Here is a 25,843-nt window from a genome sequence, read left to right as displayed (position 1 = left end):
CGAGCCGCGGGGAGCGAGGAGGAGGAGGAGAAGGAGAAGGAGGAGGAGGAGGAGGAGGAGGAGGAGGAAGGGCGCGCGGGGAGCCGGCTCGGCCGCCGCCAGGGATGCTCCTGCGCCCGCCACCTGCGGCCCTGCCTCCCGCGACCTGCGGGCGCCGCCCCGAGCCGAGGACGCACCTGGGCGCCGCGCGCCCGCCCCCCGCCCTCCCCGCCGCTCCCGCCGCTCCCGCCGCTCCCGCCGCCGCCGCCGCCGCCGGCCGCCCCTTCCCCCGCCCGAGCGCCGGGCGGCGAGCGGAGCCGCGGGGCTGCAGGCGGGGCTGAGCGCTCGCGGGGCGCCCAGCAGCCACCAGCCGAGGGAGGCGGCGGCCGGACCCGGGGCGCGCTGCCCGGGGAGCGGGGGAGCGGCGGGGGCATGTGGATGTTGGCCGTCGCCTTGCTCCACAGCATCTCGCATGGTGAGCGCCGCCGGGCCGGGGGAGCGGGGTCCGTGCCCTTTGTGCGCGGGAGGAGGGCGACGGCTATTTCGCCTCGCCGAGCGGCACCCGCCACCGCGGCACGGGGCCGGGGCTCTGCGAGCGAGCGGGGCTGCTCCGGCTTCCCTAGCTGGAAAAGTGCACAAGTGCCAAGTGCCGTGGAAATCCGTCTGCGAACGCGGCGATAATTTGAAGGGCTTTCATCCTAAGCGTTCGCATTGACATATTGCTTCCTTTTACGTGGTTGTTTCTTTTTTTTTTTCCTTCTCTTTTTCCTCCCCTTCTTCTTTTTTTCCCCTTCTTCTTTTTTTCCCTTCTTCTTTTTTCCTCTTCTCCTCTTTTTTTTCCCTTCTCCTCTTTTTTTCCCTTCTCCTCTTTTTTTCCCCTTCTCTTTTTTCCCCTTCTCCTCTTTTTTTCCCCTTCTCCTTTTTTTCCCCTTCTCTTTTTTCCCCTTCCCCTTCTCTTTTTTCCCCTTCTCCTCTTTTTTCCCCTTCTCCTCTTTTTTCCCCTTCTCCTCTTTTTTCCCCTTCTCTTTTTTCCCCTTCTCTTTTTTCCCCTTCTCCTCTTTTTCCCTTCTCCTCTTTTTTTTCCCTTCTCCTCTTTTTTTTCCTTCTCCTCTTTTTTTTCCCCCTTCTCCTCTTTTTTTCCCCCTTCTCCTCTTTTTTTTCTCCTTCTCCTCTTTTTTTCCCCTTCTCCTCTTTTTTCCCTTCTCCTTTTTTTACCTTCTCATCCTTTTTTTTTCTCCTCTTTTATTTCCTTCCTCTCTTTTTTTCCTTCCCCTCTTTTTTCCTTTCTCCTCCTTTTCTTTCCTTCTCCTCCTTTTTTTCTCCTTTTTTCCCTTCTCTTTTTTTTTCTCAATCTCCTCCTTTTTCCCCTTCCTCTTTTTTTTCCTTCTCCTCCCTTTTTTCCTTCTCCTTGTTTTTTCCTTCTCCTCCCTTTTTTCCCTTCTCCTTTTTTAATCTTCTCCTTTTTCCCCTCTTCTCCTCCGTTTTTCCCCTCTTCTCCTCCCTTTTTCCCCTCTTCTCTTCCTTTTTCCCCCTCTTCTTTTTCTCCCTCTTCTCCTCCTTTTTCTCCCTCTTCTCCTCCTTTTTCCCCCTCTTCTCCTCCCTTTTCCCCCTCTTCTCTTCCTTTTTCCCCCTCTTCTTTTTCTCCCCATTCTCCTCCTTTTTCTCCCTCTTCTCCTCCTTTTTCTCCCTCTTCTCCTCCTTTTCTCCCTCTTCTCCTCCTTTTTCTCCCTCTTCTCCTCCTTTTTCTCCCTCTTCTCCTCCTTTTTCTCCCTCTTCTCCTCCTTTCCCCCTCTTCTCCTCCTTTCCCCCTCTTCTCCTCCTTTCCCCCTCTCCTTTCCCCCCTCCTTCTCCTTTCCCCCTCTCCTTCTCCTTTTTTCCCCCTCTCCTCCTCCTTTTTTCCCCCTCTCCTCCTTTCCCCCCCTTCTTCTCCTTTCCCCCCCTTCTTCTCCTTCCCCCCCTTCTTCTCCTTCCCCCCCTTCTTCTCCTTTCCCCCCTTCTTCTCCTTTCCCCCTCTTCTTCTCCTTTCCCCTCCCTTTTCCTCCCTTCCCCCCCTTTTCCTCCTTCCCCCCTTTTCCTCCTTCCCCCCTTTTCCTCCTTCCCCCCTCCTTTTCCTCCTTCCCCCCTCCTTTTCCTCCTTCCCCCCTCCTTTTCCTCCTTCCCCCCTCCTTTTCCTCCCTTCCCCCCCTTTTCCTCCTTCCCCCCTCCTTTTCCTCCTTCCCTCCTCCTTTTCCTCCTTCCCCCCTCCTTTTCCTCCTTCCCCCCTCCTTTTCCTCCTTCCCCCCTCCTTTTCCTCCTTTCCCCCTCCTTTTCCTCCTTTCCCCCTCCTTTTCCTCCTTTCCCCCTCCTTTTCCTCCTTTCCCCCTCCTTTTCCTCCTTCCCCCTCCTTTTCCTCCTTCCCCCCCCTTTTCCTCCTTCCCCCCCCTTTTCCTCCTTCCCCCCCCTTTTCCTCCTTCCCCCCCTTTTCCTCCTTCCCCCCCTTTTCCTCCTTTCCTCCCCCTTTTCCTCCTTTCCCCCCCTTTTCCTCCTTTTCCCCCCCTTTTCCTCCTTTTCCCCCCCTTTTCCTCCTTTCCCCCCCTTTTCCTCCTTTCCCCCCCCTTTTCCTCCTTCCCCCCCTTTTCCTCCTTTCCCCCCCTTTTCCTCCTTTTCCCCCCCTTTTCCTCCTTTTCCCCCCCCTTTTCCTCCTTCCCCCCCTTTTCCTCCTTTCCCCCCCCTTTTCCTCCTTTCCTCCCCCTTCTCCTCCTTTTGCCCCCCTTCTCCTCCTTTTGCCCCTCTTCTCCTATTTCCCCCCCTCTTCTCCTATTCCCCCCCTCTTCTCCTCCTTTATTCCCCTCTTCTCCTCCTTTATTCCCCTCTTCTCCTCCTTTTCCCCCCTTCTCCTTTTCCCCCCTTCTCCTTTTCCCCCTTCTCCTTTTCCCCCCTTCTCCTTTTCCCCCCTTCTCCTTTTCCCCCCCTTCTCCTTTTCCCCCCTTCTCCTTTCCCCCTTCTCCTTTTCCCCCCTTCTCCTTTTCCCCCCTTCTCCTTTTCCCCCCTTCTCCTTTTCCCCCCTTCTCCTTTTCCCCCCTTCTCCTTTTCCCCCCTTCTCCTTTTCCCCCCTTCTCCTTTTCCCCCTTCTCCTTTTTTTCCCCCTTCTCCTTTTTTTCCCCCTTCTCCTTTTTTTCCCCCTTCTCCTTTTTTTTCCCCCTTCTCCTTTTTTTCCCCCCTTCTCCTTTTTTTTCCCCCTTCTCCTTTTTTTCCCCCTTCTCCTTTTTTTCCCCCTTCTCCTTTTTTTCCCCCCCTTCTCCTTTTTTTTCCCCCCTTCTCCTTTTCCCTCCCCCTTCTCCTTTTTTTTCCCCCTTCTCCTTTTTTTTTCCCCCTTCTCCTTTTTTTCCCCCTTCTCCTTTTTTTTCCCCCCCCTTCTCCTTTTTTTCCCCCCCCTTCTCCTTTTTTTCCCCCCCACCTTATACTTTATTTTCCCTCTTAATCACCCTGTACTTTCACCTAACAATTTTTTTTTTTTTGAGGGGAACTAGAATATTAAAATATTTTCTCTTTCATATTTTTGCTATAAAGGCACCTGCTCTGTATTTTTTTTCCCCTTCACTCGTTTATGTAAAGATGCATGGATAAGCATTACATCATCTGAAAATGTTAAAGACTTTCAGTCAATTGTAAAGTTAGGAAGGGAAATTTAGAGTGGGGATAGAATAAGTGTAAACCTCTTTTATTTATTTATTTATCTATTTATCTATCTATTTATTTATTTATTTTCCTCTTCATTCTGCTAACTCCTTGGTTGACAAACATTTATTGCAGCTTCTGAATTTTTTTAAATAGTGGATGCAGGTATTTTGGAACATTTACATATATGTGATTGAAAACCATGTCATATGTGAAAATACGTTTAAATTGCATAACTTTTGTTATAATCCATACTACCATTGCAGTGTAAGGACAGAAAACAAATTATGCTGTAGTCTGCGATTCTAGCTGTTCTATTACATTGACTCCTTCTTAGATGTGAGAACGTAGCATTGCCTGTAATGCATTACATCCTGACAGTTAAATCAGTAAGATTAAACACACATTTATCAAAATAGGCAAAGCAGGTAAAATAGGAAAACGTTTTTTTGTACTGAATGAATGTGAGAGAAGCACAGGGCAAAGAGTACAATTTTCCTGGAAGATACAAATAATTGAACCTCTAGCAGAGGGTGAGTAATGAATGCTGGATGAGAGTGCCTTCATATCTACTTAACTATATGCTGGATGAGAAAATACATTGACAGGCATGGCCAGTCCAGTGTGAATAGCTGGATAGATCATAAATTAGGAGGTGAATCTTAAGTGTGTAAGCATTTCCATTTTCTGAGTGCTACAGATTGGAGAATTATTGAAAAAATCCCAAACTGTAAACTTCAGAGTTTTCAATTTCCTCTAGCAGTGAGACAATTGCAACACGTTCTAACGTAAAAAGAAAAATATATTTTTTAGTTTATTTGTTTATTTATTTATGTTTGACAGGCAGTACTGTGCCTTTCTCTCTATCCTCTTCAGCCAGATACCAGGGAGAGATTTGATGTTAGTAAGACAGACAGAATCAGCCTGAAAGTATAAGCTCTTATCAATGCTTTTCATTTAAAACTGGAATTCCGCAGGAAAGAACTCTTTTTTTTTTTTTTTTCCTGTCCAGAAATCCTATATGCTTCTTTTTTTAAAAAAGATACTTTTTGGTCTACTGTGCTGATGCTGTAATTTTATGTTCTAAGCTAGTTAGTCCCCCTTGCAGAGGTTTTTTTTGAGAACGGAGTAATTCTTGCTTGATGAGGTTGAAATACTACGAAAATCACTTTCATTATTCCTTGGTCTATCAAGCAATTTCACTTTCAGTATCCATGGGGTTTTGGATCACAGTCAAACATAAATTTGTATCCCAAATATTTTTCTGCTTCTAATAGTGTACCACGTAAATGATAGATGTATCTGCATTGTTTCTATACTGCTACACAGCAACATTAGTGAATCTAGGTTACTAAAATAACATGGGGTTTTTGTGGTAGTGTTTTAAGATAAAAACATTGTAGAAATAGACAATGGATGGCTCAATGAATCTTTGGAACTTAAGAAGTATGTTTGCTTTTGCCGTCATACTTGATGTCAAAATGCATATGTATTTAGGATCTTTTAAAAGAAAATTTTGGGAAATGGCACCTATCTTCTTAAGACTGAACGTCATATCAGAGTCAAGAGCCAGAGAATAATATTTTTAAAGGATTTCCGATTTCAATGCAGTGTCATATCAGATATGTCTCTCTGAAGGAAATGACTGCAAATATAAATAGATATGTCACATACACATTTATTTTCATTATTCTGTCTATAACTATATCTGAACTCTATTGTGCGAGAGGCAGCATCCTTTTATGACTATATTGGGGAGTGGGAGGAGGCAGGCTGTTGAAGGTTGCTTGACTTCTGCCGTTGTCCTTTCTGAACCCTTTATGGAGCCATACTACTTTTACTTAAAACATAAGCACGTGTATGACTGGTTTTCAGTTATGTGTTGCATCTCATTCTAATTTGAACTTTAAAATGTGTAGGATTGTTCATATTCATGTTCCTATTGTCTTGTTGTTGATCTTTAAATTGTTTATTTATTTCTGAGGGAAGAAGTAGCTTAAAAGATAAACCCAAACATTATGGGTTAAACCCCATAGTTGTCATCTTGTGCTAAATTTATGCTGAAGATAATCAAACCCATCTGAATAACAATAGCAAGGTTGGCCCCCATATTTCCCTACAGTCACTCTGCACAAATAAATTTTATCAAATTAGATATGAGCAGTGTCACTGGATAGGCTTTATGTTTGTGAAATAGCTTCCTTCTGGGGATAATAAAATACTGACATGCTGTTACATCCAATTAGTATTTCTGAAGCCTGGAACAAAACCTTCCTAAATACCTGGTTGAAGTTTTTAGATTTTGGAAAGGCTTTAAACTCCCATTGCTTTACGTTTCTTAAAAATACAGGTAACTATTAATAATAAATGCATCGTAGTCTTAGGTAGTGCATGGGACAATATAGATGTCAGTGAGGAGCTATGCAGCTAAATTCACCTCTTTGAAAACCTGAGTCATGCAGTTACAATCCGAAGCAGTATTTTGAGTTACCTTTGGGGTTACTCTGTCTACACTAGCTTCCATGTTACTATACCTAAGTATTCCAGAAGCAAGCATGCAAATTTGACAGTGGAAGTCTAATGTAGCCTGGTTGTAATTAGTAAAGAGGGCATTTCACTAATTACAGAGAGAGGAGGGGTTAGGGGAGGCTGCGAGGGCAGAATGGCCTCCTTCAAAATCCTAACTCTTTATTGTAATTTCTATGATAAAGTTAGTTCAGAACTGAGATACTTTTGATACTTTTTGTGTTTTTCCAGCAAGGAGTACCTTTCAGTGTCATTTAATCCCTGGCATAGTTTTGCTGAACCCGTTTGCAGGCTTCTCTCTGGCTGCATTTCTTATATGCCTGCTGTCCATAGACGTCCTGCCGAAATCAATGCAGCATCAGGAGGCACCTAATACAGTACAGATGACGCTAAAAATAAATTTCCATTAAAATTATTTCCTTTCTGAATCCTTTCCCTGCCCTATATCTATCAATATGAGGTTTAGCAGCATATCAGAGGACTGAGTAAGGAGCACACTGAACTGAGAGCAGGTTTAGGCTGGAGCACGAGTTGTGAAAGAGACAGCGGTACTAATGACACTCTCCAAAGAAAATGGTGTTGGAGATGAAACACGTATGGAAAAGAGCAAACAGCTGTCTCTGTCGAATCGCACTGCAATATGTGCGTAGCTTATCTTGAATTGTGTAACCAAATCCTTACCTTTGATGCACGCGTGCAAGGCGTGCATTTAGCTCAGTGCATGCTTGTGGATGGTGCAGCACGACTGATCGTGTTTTTAATCCATGAACAGCTATTAATTAACTGCCAAACATCAAACAGAGAAAAATGATTGCACCCGGGTCGGAGTCTATTGGAAGCAGCTATTCTGAAAGAAACGCTTCTCCCCAGCTGAGTGTGCAGCGATGCCCAGGCTCTCAGGCTGCAGGCTGTGGTTTCCCTGCCCACGGGTGAGTGGGCAGCGGGCTGTGCTGCCTGCACGGAGCCGGTGCCACGCGACACTAGTGGGCAGCAAAACACACGAGTCTGGCAGCGCTCCTGAAAGCCGTGGGAACAGACGGTGCCCGAAGGAGGCATTTTGTCTGCATTTTTCCGTCGGTGGCCGCTAAAGCTTTTAGCTGGTGGACGCTGCATCTTCTTTCCGTCACGCTGAGTAACAGATGCGTGTGGCGGTGAAGGTGGCTTGGGTGATGGTTTGAAGTGACTTCTGGTTTCCACAAACAGTAAAAACAAGCGCATAAATCCTGTTAAATAGCTTGCAGGTCTGCGCTGTGATTTCAGTGGCATCTCTTCAGTGCTGCTACATCCATAGAAGTTTAAAAGTTGGTTTTAATTTTGTTAGTTCTCGAGTAAATTTTTGTCATGTAATATACCAATAAAATGCATTATTTGGGAAAATCTTGTGGGCTCAGTGTAGCTTATTCTGAATGTTCCTCCAGCTCATGAGCTGCACGTGGCCCTGGTTGCAGGGGAAGTTGGGTTCAGGTTGGACCTCAACTTTTTGTGTCTTTTCCTGGATCATTGCCTTAACAAATATGCTGTGCTTTTACATGCAGTTGTTGTCTGGATGGGGGAAATAATCTCCACTACCTGTTTAATAAGTTGAACTGACCAAAAAAACTGCAAAAGCAATGAAACCAAACATCTTCTGGGGGTAGGGAGAGGTCGGGGCAGTGGACTGAGGAGCAAAATAGATGGACAGCTTTCCTTTCCCCTAAAACTCTAGTTGATGAGCTAAGATGTGTGTAGGATCACACACACTATTTGAACATACCACTTATTTAGCCTTTTATTTTAATTGGAACACACACAAAAAATTTATTGATCTCTCAGTCTAGGACTCTTCCAGATGTCCAGTAGGAAAGCCACTAATTCCAGCTTTCATTGTAAAAGCCAGAGAAGTGGAGAAGGCAGAAAAACATTATATTCAACCTAATTTTTCTACGGTATAATTATTTGATTTTTTTTTCCCCAAGTTATTTCTTTAGAATCATTGAAACTCTAAAAGTAGTAAAGAAAATCCATTTAAGCAACATAGGTCTGTAGATCAGAATACTTTCTTATTTCAAGGTGAATGTGTAGGTTTATGCAGTTAAATTACTTGTTTCACAATATAGTTTAAAACATTTCACAATCCTTTTTAATCAACACTTTATTTTCCTTTAGTCTGTTGCAAAATCAGTGAAATTAGGATTTCAAATTATGTTATTTTTCAAAAGAAACCCTATCTTCTCCATCTGTATCTCCCTGTCTGTTAAAAACATTCAACCAAACAATTGGCATTTTCAGAAATAAAATAACATAATATGGGGAGAGAACTTCTTTAAGAAGCCAGAGATTCCTCTGGTACTTCTTAGCATTGTGGGCTTTTCTTGCCAGTGTTTTACTTTTTATATTGTCATTCACAAAAAAATTCTTGCTATGTCATAATTTTTTTTCCTCTATTAGGTTATTGTGTTACTCCTTAGAAAAGGAGAAACTAGGGTGCATCACTATATGACTTTCATAGTGGAGTGGGCAACAAATGTTATGATGCATACCGGGGAAAGAAAGAAAGGCAAATAGATGGACAGACAGGATGACAGAGATTAACAAGTCTTCCCAGAACCCCTATTTAAGCTATTTTTACTTAGAACACAGATTTAAGAGTGAGCCAGCAATCCTATTTATAGAAAGCCATTTTTAAATGCAAAGGCTTTGAGAAAGAGAGTCACCTCCATACTAAACACCAGCCTCCCTGGAGCTTCCTAGTAATTGAGGGAGAGAGCAGCCCAGCGACCTGAGATGAATCACTGATGTGCCTCTGCTGAAGCTTCCAGAAGGACAGACCCTGCACGAGTGCAGGAGCATTGGGTCCCGGGGCAGCCTGAGAGCATGTCTGAAAATAGAACTCTGGTATTTATTGGTGTGTCAGATACAAAGAAACAGACGGGGAATTGTGCCACCTGAGGAATTTTTTTCCTGGTTAACATCCAAAGCTTCTACCTGTGTGATCTGAAGACCAATCATCCTTCTCACGTAGCTCTTAATCTTATATATCAGAAATACAGTTCCTTCCAAGATTATTTTTTTTCCGAAGGTTATATTTAAACATACAGACACATATGCAATTCTATATAGCTTGTAATTGCTTAAGAACTACTGTGTAAAGAAAATCTGGCGTTTTCTTTGCTATCCAAGTATACCAATATTATTTTCTTCCAATTAATTACATGGTAATTCCATGCAGAATATTTACGGGTTAAGATTTATGTTTGTACTAGACTAAAAATTATTCTTAGTAACTTCCTGTCATCTGAAGTAATTTTTTTAGTAAATTTTAGGGAGCCCTCCAATGTTTTAAGAATATCAGAAACGCGGTTCTTGAAAGAACTGGGCATCTCTCAATACATCTAGAATAAAATAATGTTGCACTAGAGCTTCAAATAGTTGCCTGTCTACATAATTGACTCACAGCAATTCTATAGATAAGATTGTAGGGTTGCTCTGCTTATGAAAGTATCTGTTGGCATAAAATCCTCCCATGTTTTTTTTGCAAATGAGTGGCTTATGCTAAGCCTGCACACTAAGAGTGTTTGTCTCTCAGCATTTTAGAATGGCAGCCCTCCATGGCCCTAGTTTATAGTTGCCACAGGATTAAGAGACTTGATGGAAGTTTTCTTGGAAGAAAGGGTTTAAAGCTTCTTGTGTGTTTTCTGTTCTGCTCATTAGAAGCATCTCCATGATAATATGTTGTTTAGTAGAATTTTCTAGAGGTTGAGTAGTTAGTGTGGTGTTCAGATACCAAATGTAAGTGTTTGACATCTGGATCTTGTTTAAGCTGACAGAGAAGGTAAGCTGAGATATGGATGAAGAAGTTATGAAAAGTAGATTCTGATGTCCTTTGAGTGGAATCTTGGTGGAAAAGCTGCCATTCAGGCAAACCAGACTTCGGGTAGACCTCAGTATAAAGAGAAAAGGCCTTCTTTTGTTCACCATCTGGAAGGTCCCACACGCACTGCGTGTTCTCCAGTTGACTCTTTTCCACCCATTAGGTGGCTTTTCTGTGGGGCTGTTTAAATGCCAGTTTATGTGTTATTTCTAGGTAGGTGAACTGTAGTTTGGCTTGCAGTTGCGGTTGTAAAGTGAGGCATTTGCTGTGTTGTATTAAGGACGTAATTTGGGAGACTGTCACTAAAGTACAAATTCCCTAGATATGTCTGAGATATTTAATATAGAGATTTTTTTTTGGCATAGTAAAGTGATTCCCAAATGTGTAGAGAAATGATTTGTGTTATGCTAGTTAATACTTTTAGCTATATGTGTTTAGGAAACTTCGCTTTGTACCTTTCTTCCTAGTTTTTTTGTGTGAATTGGAGGCTTCTCTTCCACCATGACAACCTTTTCCATAGCCTTGTTACATAGAGATTCTAGAAATCATTTTTTTACCACTGCAGGGCAAAAGACAGGAAAAACAGAGTAAGGTTCATCTTGCTACAGGACTTGAGTGATGGGCGGTGTTTGCTTTTTTTTGTTGCATCAATTGTGGCTGGAGCTTCTTGTTCTCAGCTTTTCGTAAATATATATTTTAAAAACTACAGAATGGATGCTGAAGGGTGAGGGAGAGAGGGGGTTATGAACAGGATTTTTAGTGAGGAGGGTAAGGAGGGGAAAAAAGGGCGCTCTTGAAACTTTGTGGGTATCTAAAAAGCATTTCAAGGTATGACAAAAAAAGGAAGGGCACTCGAAGACCATGAAGCTCTGTAGGATAGCAGGAGGGCAGTCTCTGAATATCAATTCTGAACTGGACAGCTTATGGTGGGAGGCTCTGAAGTCTCTGCTTCACAGTCTGCGGTGTGGAAGGCAAGGCTGATCCTGTTCTCTTGTGAGTAGGAACCATGGGTGGGGAACAAAACAGCATGTGGCTTTGGGACTCCCCAGTGCTGGTCCCTGTGACTCTGCCTTGGTTGTTGGACTATGGCAGGGAGGAAGATGGTGCTCTGTGTGGATCCCGCTGTGCCTAGTGAGGGATTCCTCGAACTCCCAACTGCCCTTGTTCTTCACCTGAGTATATTCATTTTTTTCTTTCATTTGTGACTGCTCCTGTTATTTAATCCTTGATATAGGTTTAATTTGAGGCCTACAAGTCCTCCTTTCTCCATCTTAGTCTTACAGTTATTTGTGTTTATTTCAGTTGCAGAAGTATTTCTCCATTTTCTAAGAGATTTTCTCCTAAGGCAACAAATGGATGTGGGGGGAGAGAGGGAGTGAAGGGCATCGAGGACAGAGGGCAATCCTCTGACTGTCAGTGCAGCTGTAGGGTAGGATGCACGAGTCCCGTGGTTGAGCGAAGAGGGAAGGAGCTGAGCTTCTTTATTGGGCAGGAGGGAGATAATTAATCCTAGGAAAAAGAGGCTGAGCTGTCAGGCTTTCAGAAAAGCACTGGTATTTGTGATTTGTTGTTCAGCTGTTGGGACCTGGAACTGGCAGGTTTGGTGCAGTGGGGTCTGCTTAGCACATGCGCCTCAGCGTCCAGCGTTTTTCTCGGTGCACTCTCTGGACGTGGTCTTCTGCGAGCACTGCTGGGTGGAGGGGAATGTCTCCAACACACCAGATTGCTGCCCCACCAGAGAGCCGTGCTCTGTCTCTACAGCAAATTGGAGAGCTTCTTGCTTAGCAAGTCCTGAGAAAACCTATACAGGTGTGGTGGGAATGCAGAGTTGTTTTTTCTGAGGAAGAAAGGAAAGGACGGGTTTTAATTTTTGTATCCTGGTCTCGAGTAAAAATCCTGTCCAAACCCCTTCCTTTCTTCACTGTTTTTTGCCTTTAGCTAGTGCGTTCATGCTTGAGAATGAGCAGTGTGGCTCTAGAGAGATGTGACTGTCCTGTTAAAGTGCTACATGTACTCAGGCTGCATTTGTTTCGCTACCAATGGAGCTAGAGGCCTTTCTGACTGTCTTAAACGGTGGCACACATGAAGGTAATGCCAAGGAAAATAAATGTTGTCTGAAAACACTGTAGTATAGTAGTTCAATGCATATTTGTTATGTTCAAAAGTTAGTCCCTAGTGGATAAAAGCAATTACAGTATTCCTACCACATCTCAAAATGCATTTCTGTAGAAAAAAATATGATGATATTTAGTAATTATGAAAGGAGCCAATGAGTTTTTAAAAACATTTTCCATGGCTAACTTAGTTAGCAAAAGTTATTGAATTTTTTTTGATCAGTGTATTGTGTTTCTGTCTTGATCATGTTAAAAAAATAACAACCTGTTTTGACTGCTGTGTAATGCAGCTACTCTCCTTCCCCACATTGTCTCTGCCACTTGCAGAGCATGTCCCTGGTGCGGACATGCACTGGAGTAATGGGAGTAAGGGATTAAGGCTGGCTGAGTACCTTAGAGTTGGTGTTTCAGAAGGCATGTGCATTTGGCCTTCTGCTTGGAGAATTTTATCTAAAATACGTAGCACATATTAAATGGCTAGCAAGTGGAAAATTAAGGCATTATGACCTGGCACAGTACTGGTACTCTTACGAGGTTAGAAAGTAAAAGATATGGGGAGCTGCACTTCTGATACAAGCAGGAGAAGCTGCCATTTGGCTCAGGACTGCTGCCCTCTTGGAGGGGAAGGAGATAAGAGTTTTAAGAATTGCTTTGCGTGGATGGTGGTTGTCTTGTGTCCCAGCCTATCTCTGACAGTGGTGCAGTCTCAAGTACTCATACCAGCTCTGTGTCGCTTCCCTCTCACTTTGCCGTACTGCAGTTTTTGTAAGATGATGCAAAATCTTCTGGCTTCATGTTTAAATTTTTCTTTGGAAAGAAACAAGCAAGAATTTGAAGCTAAATAACAAAACATCTCAAGATTTTTTTTTTTAAAGGAGTATTTTTTAACTTTTTAATGAAACTACTTTTACTTTATAGTTAAGTGGACTCTACGTATGCTGGTATATGCTCTCTCTCTTTGAGCCAGGAATGCAAGAAGTATGGTGGTTCTACCTTTATGCTAGTAAAAATTTAATTTATTGCCTTTTATTAGTTTATCTATCAGTCACTTTTCTTATTAAAAATGTGACAGTGCTTTAAAATGATGTACTGTTTGCTGCTGTGGTCTTTTATGAAATTGTCACCTACAGTGAAGAGTCACATGCTATACTTGTGAGAGTTTCCAGACTGTGCCTACAGATTACACATAGCAGGGTGCCCAGTATGCAGAAATACTGGGGTAAACTGGCCCTCTGCTAAAACTGATTACCTTATTTTATTAATTTACCATCATTTTGAGAAGCCAAAAGGATTATTAGTAATGGCTCTGTAAGAGGGATATAATCAATTTAAATTAGCTCACAGTTGAGCCTCTATGATCTAGTGTCTTTAAAACGCAGGTAAGTAACTCATCATTTTGCTTCCTTACATAATATTGTAGGAAACTTTTTTCCCTCCTCGAAGTCCAATCTTATCTATTAATGTTGCAGTTCACTACGTTTAAATACTTATAGCTTCCAGAAGAATTATCCCTTTGAAAAGCTGAACAGTTATTGAGAATAATTCCAATTACATTATTTTGTATGAAAAGTCAAACAAAAGATATTTCCTAACATCCTCTGCCCATAATATTCAGTTTCTTCCCTTCCCATAGAATCTTCTTGGCTATCTTCTGTCCGTAGGTGTCTTCCTGCCCACTCTCCAGACACAAGTGTCATTTTATAGGTAAACATCAGGGGTGATTTTCTGTTCTCTCCAGATTCTGTTTTTCAAAAGTGGTATGATTTTTACCAGTAAAGATACATGATATTACACAGAAAATCTCCCTTAATATCTCCTGCTTTCTTATTCTCCCCTGCCCTGAGCCAAAAAACCCAGCTGATTTAGTCTAATTACTTCAAATGTAGTTTGTAAAAAGGATACTAATACTTCTCTGTATCCCTGAAGGTCATCTAAGCAACGTATAGTTAAACATTCATGTGGGAGACTCCAGGGGAAATGGTAAAGGATGATTATGTTGGAAACACTGTGAGCTAACATGAGTGGTCATGCTCAAGTCTTCGTACAGCAGACTACAGTAGTGTATTGTTCATGTGGTTTTACAGCTCTTCGTTAAATCTGCATAAACTATAGTTTGCAAACCCAATTTCAACATCTTCCATACTGGAAAACTGTATGTGATCTAGGACTGAGATATTTAAAGTGTGTCTTCAGCACTAAGATCCTCAATCTCTGTTGTATTTTATTAAGAAAAAGAAATAATCTGTGCATGATCTTGCGTCATTAAAATGTGCTGGGTGCCCAAGGTGTTTCTTCATCTGTTCCTCTAGCTGCTTTTCCCCTCAAGTGATTATGCTAATTAGCGTTTGATCAGATGATTAAATTATAATTCGATTAATCCTATGTGCTAAATGCTCTGAATGCATTTCCATCGCCTGAGTGCCTTGTGCTTAAGCATTCCTGTTTGCAGCTTGCTACAAGGCTCTTGCCTTTTCCCTTACCTAATGGATTTTCTAGATCAAAACTACTACAGTTCCTTTTGACGATGGGAAATGGAGGAAAGGGCTTTTTGTTTTCCTACTGTACTGAACAGAAGGCAGAAATATATAGATTCCCACTAGATGATCTGAATGTTCCTAGGGATTAAAAAAAAAAAAAGAGAGGGGGAAGAAAGGGTCCAGGCTTCTTGCGTGTTAAAATATAGATGCACTTCACATCTCATTCACAACTTATCAAGGCAAAAAAACTGTGCTAAAGCTAATTCCTCTATCTGTTTGCATTCCGAGTTGTGTTCCCCTAATTTCCTCCTTTTCAAAGCTGAAATGTATTTTGGTCTGGAAGACTCATCTTTGCAGAACAAATTGTTCTCTGTGTGTATGTGAGAGGGAGAGAGGGAAGCTTGCTTTTCCTTCTGCTACCTGCTTTCCCCACCCTTTTCATCCAGGTTTATTTTTGCATGTCATCTGTAGCAGATAATCTCCAGTTAAGGCTGCAGAACAGTGAACACACTGAATTTGTAACCTTGGTGCTGCTAAGAGATTAATGTTCAGCTGCAGCTTTGCTTTCTTTGTCTTTGGGGTTCTGCATTTTTAGGTTATGTGATTTCATATGACTAGGTTCTACATATTGGAGAAAAAGAAAAATAAAACAAGTTCTAAAGATGAGGTACTTTTACACCTATTTATATTCAGTAATGAAAGCTATACAGCTAGATGTGTTAACTGACTACTCCATTTTTGTTGAGGTGGGATGCTTTTTCTGAACACCAGTGGCTTTCCTGTCAGAGACTGTTTGATAGTATTTGAGTAGCCTGAGTTCAGAGAGAAGATGCTAAATTTAAATCTTTTGGTTTGTTTTTATTCTGCAGTACCTTTTATTCTGCAGCCTTCCACCCCTCTCCTGTGATTTTATCTCAGGGGAAGCGTGAGACAGCTTGAACATGGGGTTGCCAAGACCTGTCTAGGGGGATTTTGCTTTGCAGTACCCCAGGTGTGGGAAGGTAGGGCAAGGGAATAGGAATGTAAAGGATGTTTTCTCTCTATCACTTTGTTTACTTTAAAAAGCTGTCAGAGATTCATAGAGCTCTCTAGCATCTTACTTCACTTCTTGCAGACTGTTTAGGAAACAATTTTACCCATGAGTTGACTAGCATGTTACAATCTATTACCAGCCATAAAACTATCTGGGGTAAATGAGTCTCAATTTTTAAGGTCATAGAGGCCAAAAGCGCCTTCATACTGTTGGTCTTTAAAGGGCAGTTGTGTAGCAGTGATTGAATATGGAGATGTTATCCAGCATATAGTTCAATCTATGCCTTGTCAATGAGTTCAGACTAGTCCTACCCCATGAGTCTTGCTCACCAATTTATACTTTGGCCTTGGTTACTCAAGTAAGTATTCCAGGCAGTTGTCCCACTTGCTTACTCCCTCCAATGAGATTGTGGGAAGATGTATGTTCTGTAAACATCTGTGCAGATTTAAGAAGTTACAACCTATGGTGCTCTACTGCTACATGGCTTGGAGGGGTTATTGCCCCTCCATGTTACCCCAAAAGTAGTGGTTTGTGTTAGCAATCCCTGATCCCTTTCAGTAAGAGGCCAGATGAATGCAAACCTCCTGTTTTAAATTGCAGCTAATATATTAATAGTTGTCTGTAAGCAGGATGCTGATATGAATCATTCTGTTGTAATAGTCGTATAGGGCTGAAACTTCCATCTGGTAACAGTGACGACTAGCTGGAGGCAGTAATGCCTTCAACTGATTCAGATAAACAGATCTGGAAGTAGGCTTGTGTCAAGATCCCCATTTTAGAACTGAAAGAATTAGGCTAAGCTGAATTAAGGCTCTAATTCTAAATGAAAGTGCTGGCTTAGGATGCTGCTTAGCTCATTCTTTTTTAAAGTTTAATTTCAGATTCATTTCCTGAGTATCCTCATGTGGACAGGTCCTCACACTCTGCCTAGCCTTGGGTAAGCTACTTAAGCTTGTGACCTGAGGATGCTACTGCAAATAAGCTAAAATGTGTGGGAAGTGCATTAGATATTCCACAGCAACTAATTGTTTGCCTGTTCTTTATGGCAAATGTCCTCTGTGTGGTCTTCTACAGAAGACAGAAGTCACCTTTGTACAGGTGGTCATGGAATAATGGAATCCAGGTAGGAAACTAGCAAAATGGCTGTGGAGGATGAGGTACTCCAAACTATTCCCTTCTAAGCCTTTAACTCACTTCACTGTCTGTGTAATGGGGGTGCTTTCTGTGCCCACCTGCAAGTGCTCTTTTGGTCTTATATAAATATCCTTAGAGTTTTGAACTTCTAGATTTAGAGGAATTAATATTCTGCAGCATGGGCACCCTTTTGGTGACATCTCTGTGTTATTGTGCAGTCTTTGCTCTTTCCCTGCTAAGTACACATACTGATAATCTAGCAGCAGAGGTCAGTACTGATTTGCATTGGAGAGGCGAACCTAAGCTATGAAGGAAGGGGCAACCTCTCCAAAACTACTGTAAACAAAAACCTCCACCTTTCTTTCTATGCTACTGGCATCACCTGATTAACTCGTGTTTTCCTGTGATGTCAAATGTATCTGTACTATATTTAGTCTGGCTTCCAACCTCCATGTAGCTACAAACATATAGATTGTGGAGAGGGTCTGTCTTCAGGAACACATACACACAGGACTATATTTAGTTCCGACTTCAGTTAGTCCCTTAAGTCTTGCACAGAAACTTGAACTTTTACTTCCTTTTTTCAACTTGGTGATGAAGGTTTATGCGTTCTTTGTTGCAGGCGTATGCTGAAACAGCCCTTAGTACTAGCAAATTTGTCAGACCATTGATGTTCTGCCTGACGCGTGTGTTGTCCTTTCTGGGAAACAGTCATGCTTCCTTGACTAGTTTTAATGGATTTAAACCTTTCTTACTCTCTTCGCTTCTCTCCTTGATCTTTGCACTTTCTCAGTCTATTTGGGATTGGCTGGTTTGTTTGATTACAATTGAATGTGATGATTTAAAGTTCAGCTCAGTTGTTTCAGATCATGTGGTTCTTCATAGGTGCTGGATTTGTAGTAAGGTGGCTAGGGCTGCACGCAGTTGAACATCATAGGAGGGGAGAAAAGAAAGAATACGTCTGCTTGCTGGGGCAGCCCCTTATCTCAGGAGACTTGAAGCCTGTACCAATACTGAGGAGACCACGACCCCAAGGTTTTTTCTTGGTACTCTATCTCACTCACCAGCTTGCCTGTATAGCCAATTTGCATAGTGGACAGATGTAACAGAAATTGCTTCTCATGTGTTGGACAGTGAGGCAAGTGGTATGTTTAGGAAAATATTATCAACCCACTCCTTGTCATGTTTTTGCTTGCAAGTATGGCTTGTATCAGGTGCAGCCTCAGGCTGCCTCCTACTCTTGTGAATTTGTAGTCTGGAAGAAGTACAGGTGGTTAGAGTCTTGTCCAGTCTCAGTCTTTAAAAACCTCTTCCTTGCAGGTGTCTCAGTTCTCTCCTGTTTTCAATAACCATTTTCTGTATCTCTCAAGAAAGGCACACACCAAAGAGTATTGGAATGAAAAAATGGTCATCTGACACAAACCTGGATATTTTTTTTTTTAAAAAAAAAGAAAGCCGGCAGCGTATTCTTGGACTTCAGTCCATGAGCAGCTGACTGCATTTGCCATAAATGACAATTAGTAATGCCTAGAAACAACAACTAAACAGAGCAGAAATAAGATCGTCTAGGGAGGGGGGGGGAAACAACAGAAAACATTGGATAACCCATATGTTATATTTTCAAAGTGGAATTAGTGAATCAAGCTATTTAGCTACTGTATGCACTTAAACTCTGGACTAACCAAGTGTGGAAGATTTTCTTGGCTGGAGGGCACAGAAATTTAAATTTTCCTGTCTTTTACCTTTTCCTTTTGTATTAAAAACAGCTAGCACAGGGCTAACTGTCACCTCAGGAGGGAAGTCTACTTTGTCCTTCTGTCCTTCCCTCTTCTGGCCAGGGATGTCTCTGGTGCCATCTCAAAGCACTTCACAGTCCCAACAAATTGGTTTGAAAGCTAGAACAGCAATTTATCTGTTTTAACTTATTTTTCTCCTACTGTTCTCCTTTCTGTCCTTTCCCAGTCACACCAGAGATGTATATATTCAGGAATGATCCATCCTCAGAGATTACTAAAACTGAATAAGAAATTCTACTTTAGCTCTGCCAGAAAGAAGCTGGGATTCAAACATCTGGAGTGACTTATTTTTATTCCCTCTTGGAAAAACTGTCTTACTGACTTTGTAGAAGCACATTTATTTTCATTATTTCTTTCAAGTTCTGCCTGTGCTTGGGATGTGTTTATAGGAGAATAGTTAGAAGGTATACTCTGAAAAATGCTTTCTGGCAAAGAAAGAGATGACAGATCAGATCAATGAAATTCCCACAGAAGAGAGAATTGAAGTATATTAATTTTATAAACTAGAAATCGTATATCTGGGACCAGTTATATTTTACTGGCAACTCAAGCAAATAAACTTCTTTGAGAAAAGTTTGTAAAACCTCAAAAACAGTTTGGCGTGTGATTTCAGAAGGAACTTATGTACTTCTTTGAAACTGTTAACATGAACTACTTCTGATCATGAGAGGCTATAACAAATGTTAAGGTCCTAGCAAAGTGGTGTTTAATTAGTTCTGCTGTGGTACCTGATCATAATAAGAAAATGTTTGAGAAGACATATCCCTTTGCAACTGAAGTTGTCCAGGGACAAGTCATGTTAACAGTGATGCATTAGCAAAGTAGTGAAAATGTACGTCTGTCTTTAATGATTTTTCCTTGTCAGTTTGCCCAAACCATTTTAATCCTCTCTCATTTATGAGACCCTAGCCAGTTTATTGTAGCTGATTAAAAGTGGCTGCATTAGCCCTCGAACACTGCACAGTTTGACCTAAGTCATATGAGGAAATGACTCCTAAAAAAGTCTGTTAGACTTGTCCTCCTCTGTTGTAGCCATTCATGCTTAACACAGCTGCTTTGTGTGTGTTTTGTATGACCAGTTGTTTGTGATCCAATGTGCACCTGTCTTATGCATGTATATGTTCTTTTGGTATTTATTCCAGGATCAGGATGTTATAACCATAATTAATGAACTTCAAGTAGTGTGACAAAATCAAAACTCCTTTCTGGATGATTCTGTGGCTAATGTTAACACCTGAAGGACGTGTGTTCGTGCTTCTGGAAAGAGGCCTCTCTAAAAGATACTTGTGTGGCTTTCTTTAGTTTGTTTTTTCCTAAGCAATAAATGCAGCTGGAAATTCTTTTCAAGTCCTCTTTTTGTGTGAGTTTTCACTGCTGACTTGTCATAAGCCAAAATTCTTTCTGCTTGGAATGGACAATACACGGCTCGTTCCTCGCCATAGAAAGCTGTGCGGCTCCCTAACCCACAAAATAAGATTGAGGCAGCATTCTAGCTTCTTGATATCTTCCAAACTAATAAACATTAACAGAGGTACTTGATTTTCTGCATTGTCATCTTACAGAAAAGTCCTAAATGTTCTAGTACATCGAACAAGGAATTGCTTGTTTTTGACTGTAGCTCCTTACTTTTGGGTTTGGCTAACGATTTCATTTGCTGTTACACAGTAGGGCAGTTCATTGAGAAAATGACTGGAAAATGAAATGCCACATAATATAGTATTAAATAATGCATCACACTTGCTAGTCTGCCCTTCTCTTCATTCAGATAAGAAAAAAAAGGATCATTGAGTCATCATATTTGGTCAATAAGCAAAAAAGGTATATGACCATTTCCTAGAACTAATAAAAAAGGCATATAGGATTTAGCAATTTTGTGCTTGTAGTCTGTGGTCTAATTTACGTGACTGATGAAAAACCCCCACCACATTATGGATTACTGATACGCTTTTAGACAGACTGATTGACAAGTCATAAGTAGTGCTCCCAGCAACATTTTAGTTCTGTGGATTTACAGCTCATTATCACTTATGCTATCTAGTAAAGATTTAAAACTGGTACATTTTCATAACCTGAAATTGGAAAAATGTGACTAAAATAATTACCTCTGAAATGTGTGTTACTAGCATTATCAAATCCTTATTTTAGCAGAAGTAAGTATTGGTGTTTTAAAACTGAGTAGCAATTGACCTAAAGTTTCAGTAGAAATATTTCTGCATTGATTTTGAAACTATATTTGATCTTAATGGCTCTGTAACTAGGCAAAAAATACCCAGTATTAGCTGGCTAGGCATTAGAGCTTGGAAGACCCAAACTCAAATTCCTGCTTTGCAGTGTGTTTTCAGATGTGATCTTGGAGAAATTTACATGGCTCTTAAGTGTGCTGGTTCCCCACCGAGTAATAAAGAGTATGTTCTTCAAAGATGTTAGTGTAATTGTGCTCAGGAACGTGATATGTATACTCTATTCTGGTGGCTGCTATATGGAAGTCCAAAAGAAAAACAAATATATTTACTGTAGAGTTAAACATTACTAAAGATAGCATCCCACAGGAATTTTTATTTTAAGGGATCTTAGCATTGTTCAGTAGGCACTTTGGAAAACTTGGAGGTAAATGAAGAGTGTGTCATAGGAACGCAAGCAAATAAATTGTCCCTGTGTAGTTTAGTCTGAAAAACCTCAGAAACCCCAAACTAGCGTATGTGCACATCTAACTACAATACAGTTCGTGGTTTAGAGGGAAGTATGTTTTATTTAGGTGAGAAATAAGCTCCCAGGTATCAATTTTATTTTTTTTTCTCTGGATCAAGGGAATTCTTTCAAGGTAATCTGATTTCAGCATTAACTGTGAATTCCACTGGCTGCCTCTGGAAAGCTGTGCTCTCTGTGCCAGGCAGTAATTGCGTTAATCATCCATTTTTAAATAACCACATTTGAAGTTAAGTTGAGAATTGCTTTTCAGATCTTTAATTTGCTTTGGAAAAGTGAAATAATTCCCACAAGGGCTGTGCTAATCAATATTCCATAGACGAGTAACCTTTGCTAATACTTGAACATGGGATACTCTATATTCTTCTGCTTAGAGAATTCTGGTGGAAAAGTACACCAATTCTATCTGTAATTTGGCAGGTTAATAACTTTTCTGGCTGCCAGGCATAGAGGTTTTTAGTCAACAGGAGATTCATCAAGTGCAGAATTGCAGTGTATTATCTCCCTTTCGTTGCTGTTGTTTTTATTTTAAACCTTCTTGCTAATATAAATGATGACAAATTGCATAGCTGTAAATTTGAAAGTCCCTAAATGGCGTTTTTGTCAAAGCCTTTCTGCTGAAATGCTTGCTTGGAAAGATTTTAAACCTCAAGGGGAGGGGTTTTAATTATTATGCATCATGACACAATGCATTATGCATCATGGTTGTTTTTCTGCTTTTTAACCACTTGTTATGGATGATGAGACTAATATAAATGGACATACAGAGATGGCTTCTGCAAAACCTTCTTATGATGTCATATTCTGTTTCTAAGGAATTTCAGTACTGCCTTACTTGGAAACAAGAGGATAAGCAAACTTAAAAAGGCATTTGGAAGCACACTAATAACCTGGTGTTAGGTAGTATTTGGAGAAAGTCACTTTTATTTTCAAAGGTGCCTTCCTGATAAGATAACAAACTCTTGTGTTAAGAAACTAAGAATGATAGAATGTGGGTGTTGCTGTTTTAAACGTGGGAGTATTTGACCCTGCTTCCTTTGAAACCACCCGCAAATGATTACTGATGTTCAGAATTTGCTTTATTTACCTTGTTTTTCCCATCCAGGCACACACATTACTGAAAAATACATTGGTAGCGGGACTGATTATAAAGCTGATGAGATAAAGTAGATTTGATGTTAGAGCTGCTTTTCCTTCTTCCTTCTCTCTGCTGAGTAAACGTTTGCTTTTCCCTTGAAACCAATGTGATATTTAGGTTTTGCACAAGTAGAAGAGGAACGAAGGGGGAAATTGTGCATTAATTTCTTAATTAAAGCCTACTTTTTTAATAGTCATAGAGATTACCTAGGCTGCATCCTGTCTAAATTGAGAGAGAGATGGAGGCTGAATAGATATTTAAGGAGTCACATCAGGCAGTGGATTTGAGACAGGGAAAAAAAAACTACTGTGCTTCCCCAGAAGGCAAGTAGAATACAATATTTCATATTAGAGGTCTAGGAAAATGAAATTTCAGTGTCATTGTGGACATCAAAGATGATACCGCTTGGTGACCCGCAGACAATTGGTAACTGCATTTGTTTCCTGAGATGCTTATCAGGAAAGTCTCAAATCTGTGTGTGGCCCCCCCATCCATATAATCAGAATTAATTGGCTCTCTGCGAAGCTGGGTGCCTGTATCTGAGGATGGTCTGTAGCTCAGCCCAAGGCAGCGGTGCCTTATGCTCTGCTGCTAGAAACAGAAACCTACTTCCAGGCTGGAACTGATGGGTACAGTGTTGGGGTTTTGCCATGAGATAAAGGTATTTCCAACAGGTATTGCCACTTGCTCTGGTCCTTACCTTCCTTTACATTGAAATTCCTTCAGTTCCATAGAAGATCTTTGTTTTAACTTCTGATTGCTCTACAGTCATCTCATTGGAACTCCTTCATACCTGGGAGGAAAAAGGAAATAGGGGTAGAGAATACGGAGTAAGCAACAGTATGTAGAAATGTGGCTGTTCTGGTTCATTCAAATCTATTGCTCTTCCCCTTCTCCCTGCCCTCCTCCCCATCTGTCAGTGTTATTCTCAAAGATATAAAAAAGAGAGCAGGTTCATAGTTGGGGGAAAAAAAAAGTCAGAAATAAGATTTTAACTGTTATGTTGTTTCCGATCCCTCCTGCATTGTTGCCTTGTTATTCAAAACTGGTGCACTGCTGGTGCTGACACAGGTGATAGTTCAAGTTGTTCCCAAAATTGTCACATGTTCTAGGATGAGCTGCCACTTCTGTCGTGAACTCTCTCCTGATCAATTTGGAGAGGTGTGCTCTGTTTAACCAAGGCAGGTGTGACTCAGCCTGGCCTGGTAGACATAGCCAGTTAACCTTTATTTTCTGTGTAAGGCCAGAAACGTCAAGAGAAGGAGAAGAGAAACTTTTTTTCCCAAGAATGCCAGAGGATATATTTTATTTCTTTTAAGAACAGGACAAAAAGTCAGGATTGCTTTGTCAGAGGTCAAACCGTGGGAGCTTATCCTGCATTCCTGCTGGTGAGAAGAAGGATCGTGGGGCCATTGATCTCCGTGCTAGTAAAGGACAGGGAAATTTTGGGCGTGAAGAGAACTACAGATTGTTACATGGGAAGGCCAGACTAACAGTATGGCTGTAAAATCCAGACGGCTTCAGCTCCTTATTCCTGACTTTGGGAGGCATAAGTTGTCCTGACTCAATCTTGTAGTTCATCTGCTCTGGGATACAGAGGTAGAAGCAGTTGAATAGTTCAAGCTTGACCTAGGGAAAGAAACCCTAGAGAGAAAGCCGAGCTGTCTGTTTACCTCTTCCTTGTAGGAGATGCTGAAGAGATTTATTCTCCTTACTCCTTTTGCTTCAGTCATTCTGTTTCACTCACTCATGTTTCACTCATTCTGAAACATAGATCCTGATGTTTTTGTCTTCATTCCCCTCCTTCTAAAAACAAAAGAGTACATCTAAATGCAGTGACACTTCATCTTGAGCTTTACAAGTAGCCAGGTTTTCTGACATATCTATACACTCTGCTCAAAACCTGTCTTTGAATGCGAATGCAACAATATTTATAGCTGAGAAGTATCTGTATCTGAAGTGACCTGCTGTCACTGGGCCGGATTCCTTTCCACCCTTCCTTTTAACAGGAGTGGCGTGTGTTATCTTTTAGCAACTTTCACACAGGGTTGCTCAGTTTTGAGATACCTTGCTTTGCCTGAGGTTTCTGAATGTGTCCTGAGAAAAACTAAAATTCTTATTGTTTTCAGGCACCATCAAGTAATTCGAAGGAAATGCCGATACTATGGAAAAACTCTTAGTGCTATACAGGAAGATATTTTTTCTCTCTTCACTGTACCCCTGCTGTTTAGACATATTTTTTAGACTGTAAGGAGATCTGAGAAGGAAGTACAAGGTTGTGCTGTTATGCAGCTTACTCAAATTTAAGCATGTTCAGCACATGTGCCTTGTTAATTTGGTCTCGGTTCTATTGAACTCATGGGATTCTTTCAGTCAACTTATGTAGGAGTTGGAGAAAGCTGATGGTAGTAAATGGTTTTACAAAGAGCTATACTGTTTTTGTTTGTCCTTATAAATATTTTATGGCATCATGGCTCTGTAAAAATGCTTCAATTTTGTAGAGCACATCTACATAAAAGCAAGCTTACACAAGATATTTTTTCTTTATTCATCAAAAAAAGAAAAGAAGAAGAGATAGTTAAAATGTATAATGAAGCACAGCATATTTCTAGTGCTAGGCGACCTGTATCGTTGTTAAAAGATTTAGTAGAAATGTATGCTAGAAGAAAACCCAACAACGCCTCCATAGTATTAAAACTAAATTCTAACATGGAATGCTAAGCTGTTACTTGTGTGTGACATTCAGGATGGCAATGGAGAGATCTCCAAGTAGTAGCCAAAGACTAAATGACGTACGAAGACTCCTATTTCTTTTTTTCACCTTTACACCTTTTTTTTTTTTTTTAAACAAGCTAGGGAAAAACTGAGTTCCAGTGAAATGTTGTTCCTTGAAAAACAACTTTGTTTCAGAATCTGTTTATACTGAGCGCAACATGGAAGTGTGTGACTAGAAGTGAGGATGGAGGAAAAGTACTATCCAATTCTTTTTGATTAAACAAAAATGTTTACAGAACTTGCCTTTAAAAAAAGAGAAGGAAAGTAATTTGGATAATTTTTAGCACTTTTGATTGAATTAAGGTGTTTTTTCTTTTGCTTGTGCAAAATAAAGCCTCCAGTTGTTATTAATTCCTGACTGAGAACTGTCTCCCTCCATTTTAAGAATACTTCCTCAAAATATTAGTTGGATGAAAATGGCATACTGAGCATAAGCGTTAAATAGGTTTTTACATAATTAAGAAATGAGCAGCAGGCTGTGACTTTGAATGTTTGCAGCAGAGAATGAGGATTCTCCCATTGCTGAGATTCTATTAAATTTGACAATAAGAGAATTCATGGTTGACTTGCGCTTGGTGGTCTGTCAAGTCTGAAGCCAGTACTATTTATTGAGGTTTATATACTCTTTACAGAAGCTAGATCTTCCTTTGCACAAAAA

General features: G+C 41.0%; 1 protein-coding gene across 1 annotated transcript in view; it reads left to right on the top strand.

The window, feature by feature from the left end:
* Positions 1–261: 261 nt before the first annotated feature.
* Positions 262–25,843, top strand: part of DSCAM (DS cell adhesion molecule) — a 456,923-nt gene continuing 431,341 nt past the window's right edge. The window contains exon 1 of the mRNA XM_069872134.1: positions 262–454. Within this exon, the coding sequence (XP_069728235.1) occupies positions 412–454 (43 nt within the window). The 5' untranslated portion in view covers positions 262–411. The remainder of the gene's footprint in view (positions 455–25,843) is intronic.

The sequence above is a fragment of the Phaenicophaeus curvirostris genome, chromosome 1 (genome assembly GCF_032191515.1).
Source record: "Phaenicophaeus curvirostris isolate KB17595 chromosome 1, BPBGC_Pcur_1.0, whole genome shotgun sequence".
Classification (NCBI taxonomy): Eukaryota; Metazoa; Chordata; class Aves; order Cuculiformes; family Cuculidae; genus Phaenicophaeus; species Phaenicophaeus curvirostris.
The sequence above is the reverse complement of the archived record's forward strand: the minus strand, read 5'-3'. Positions and strand labels throughout refer to the sequence as shown.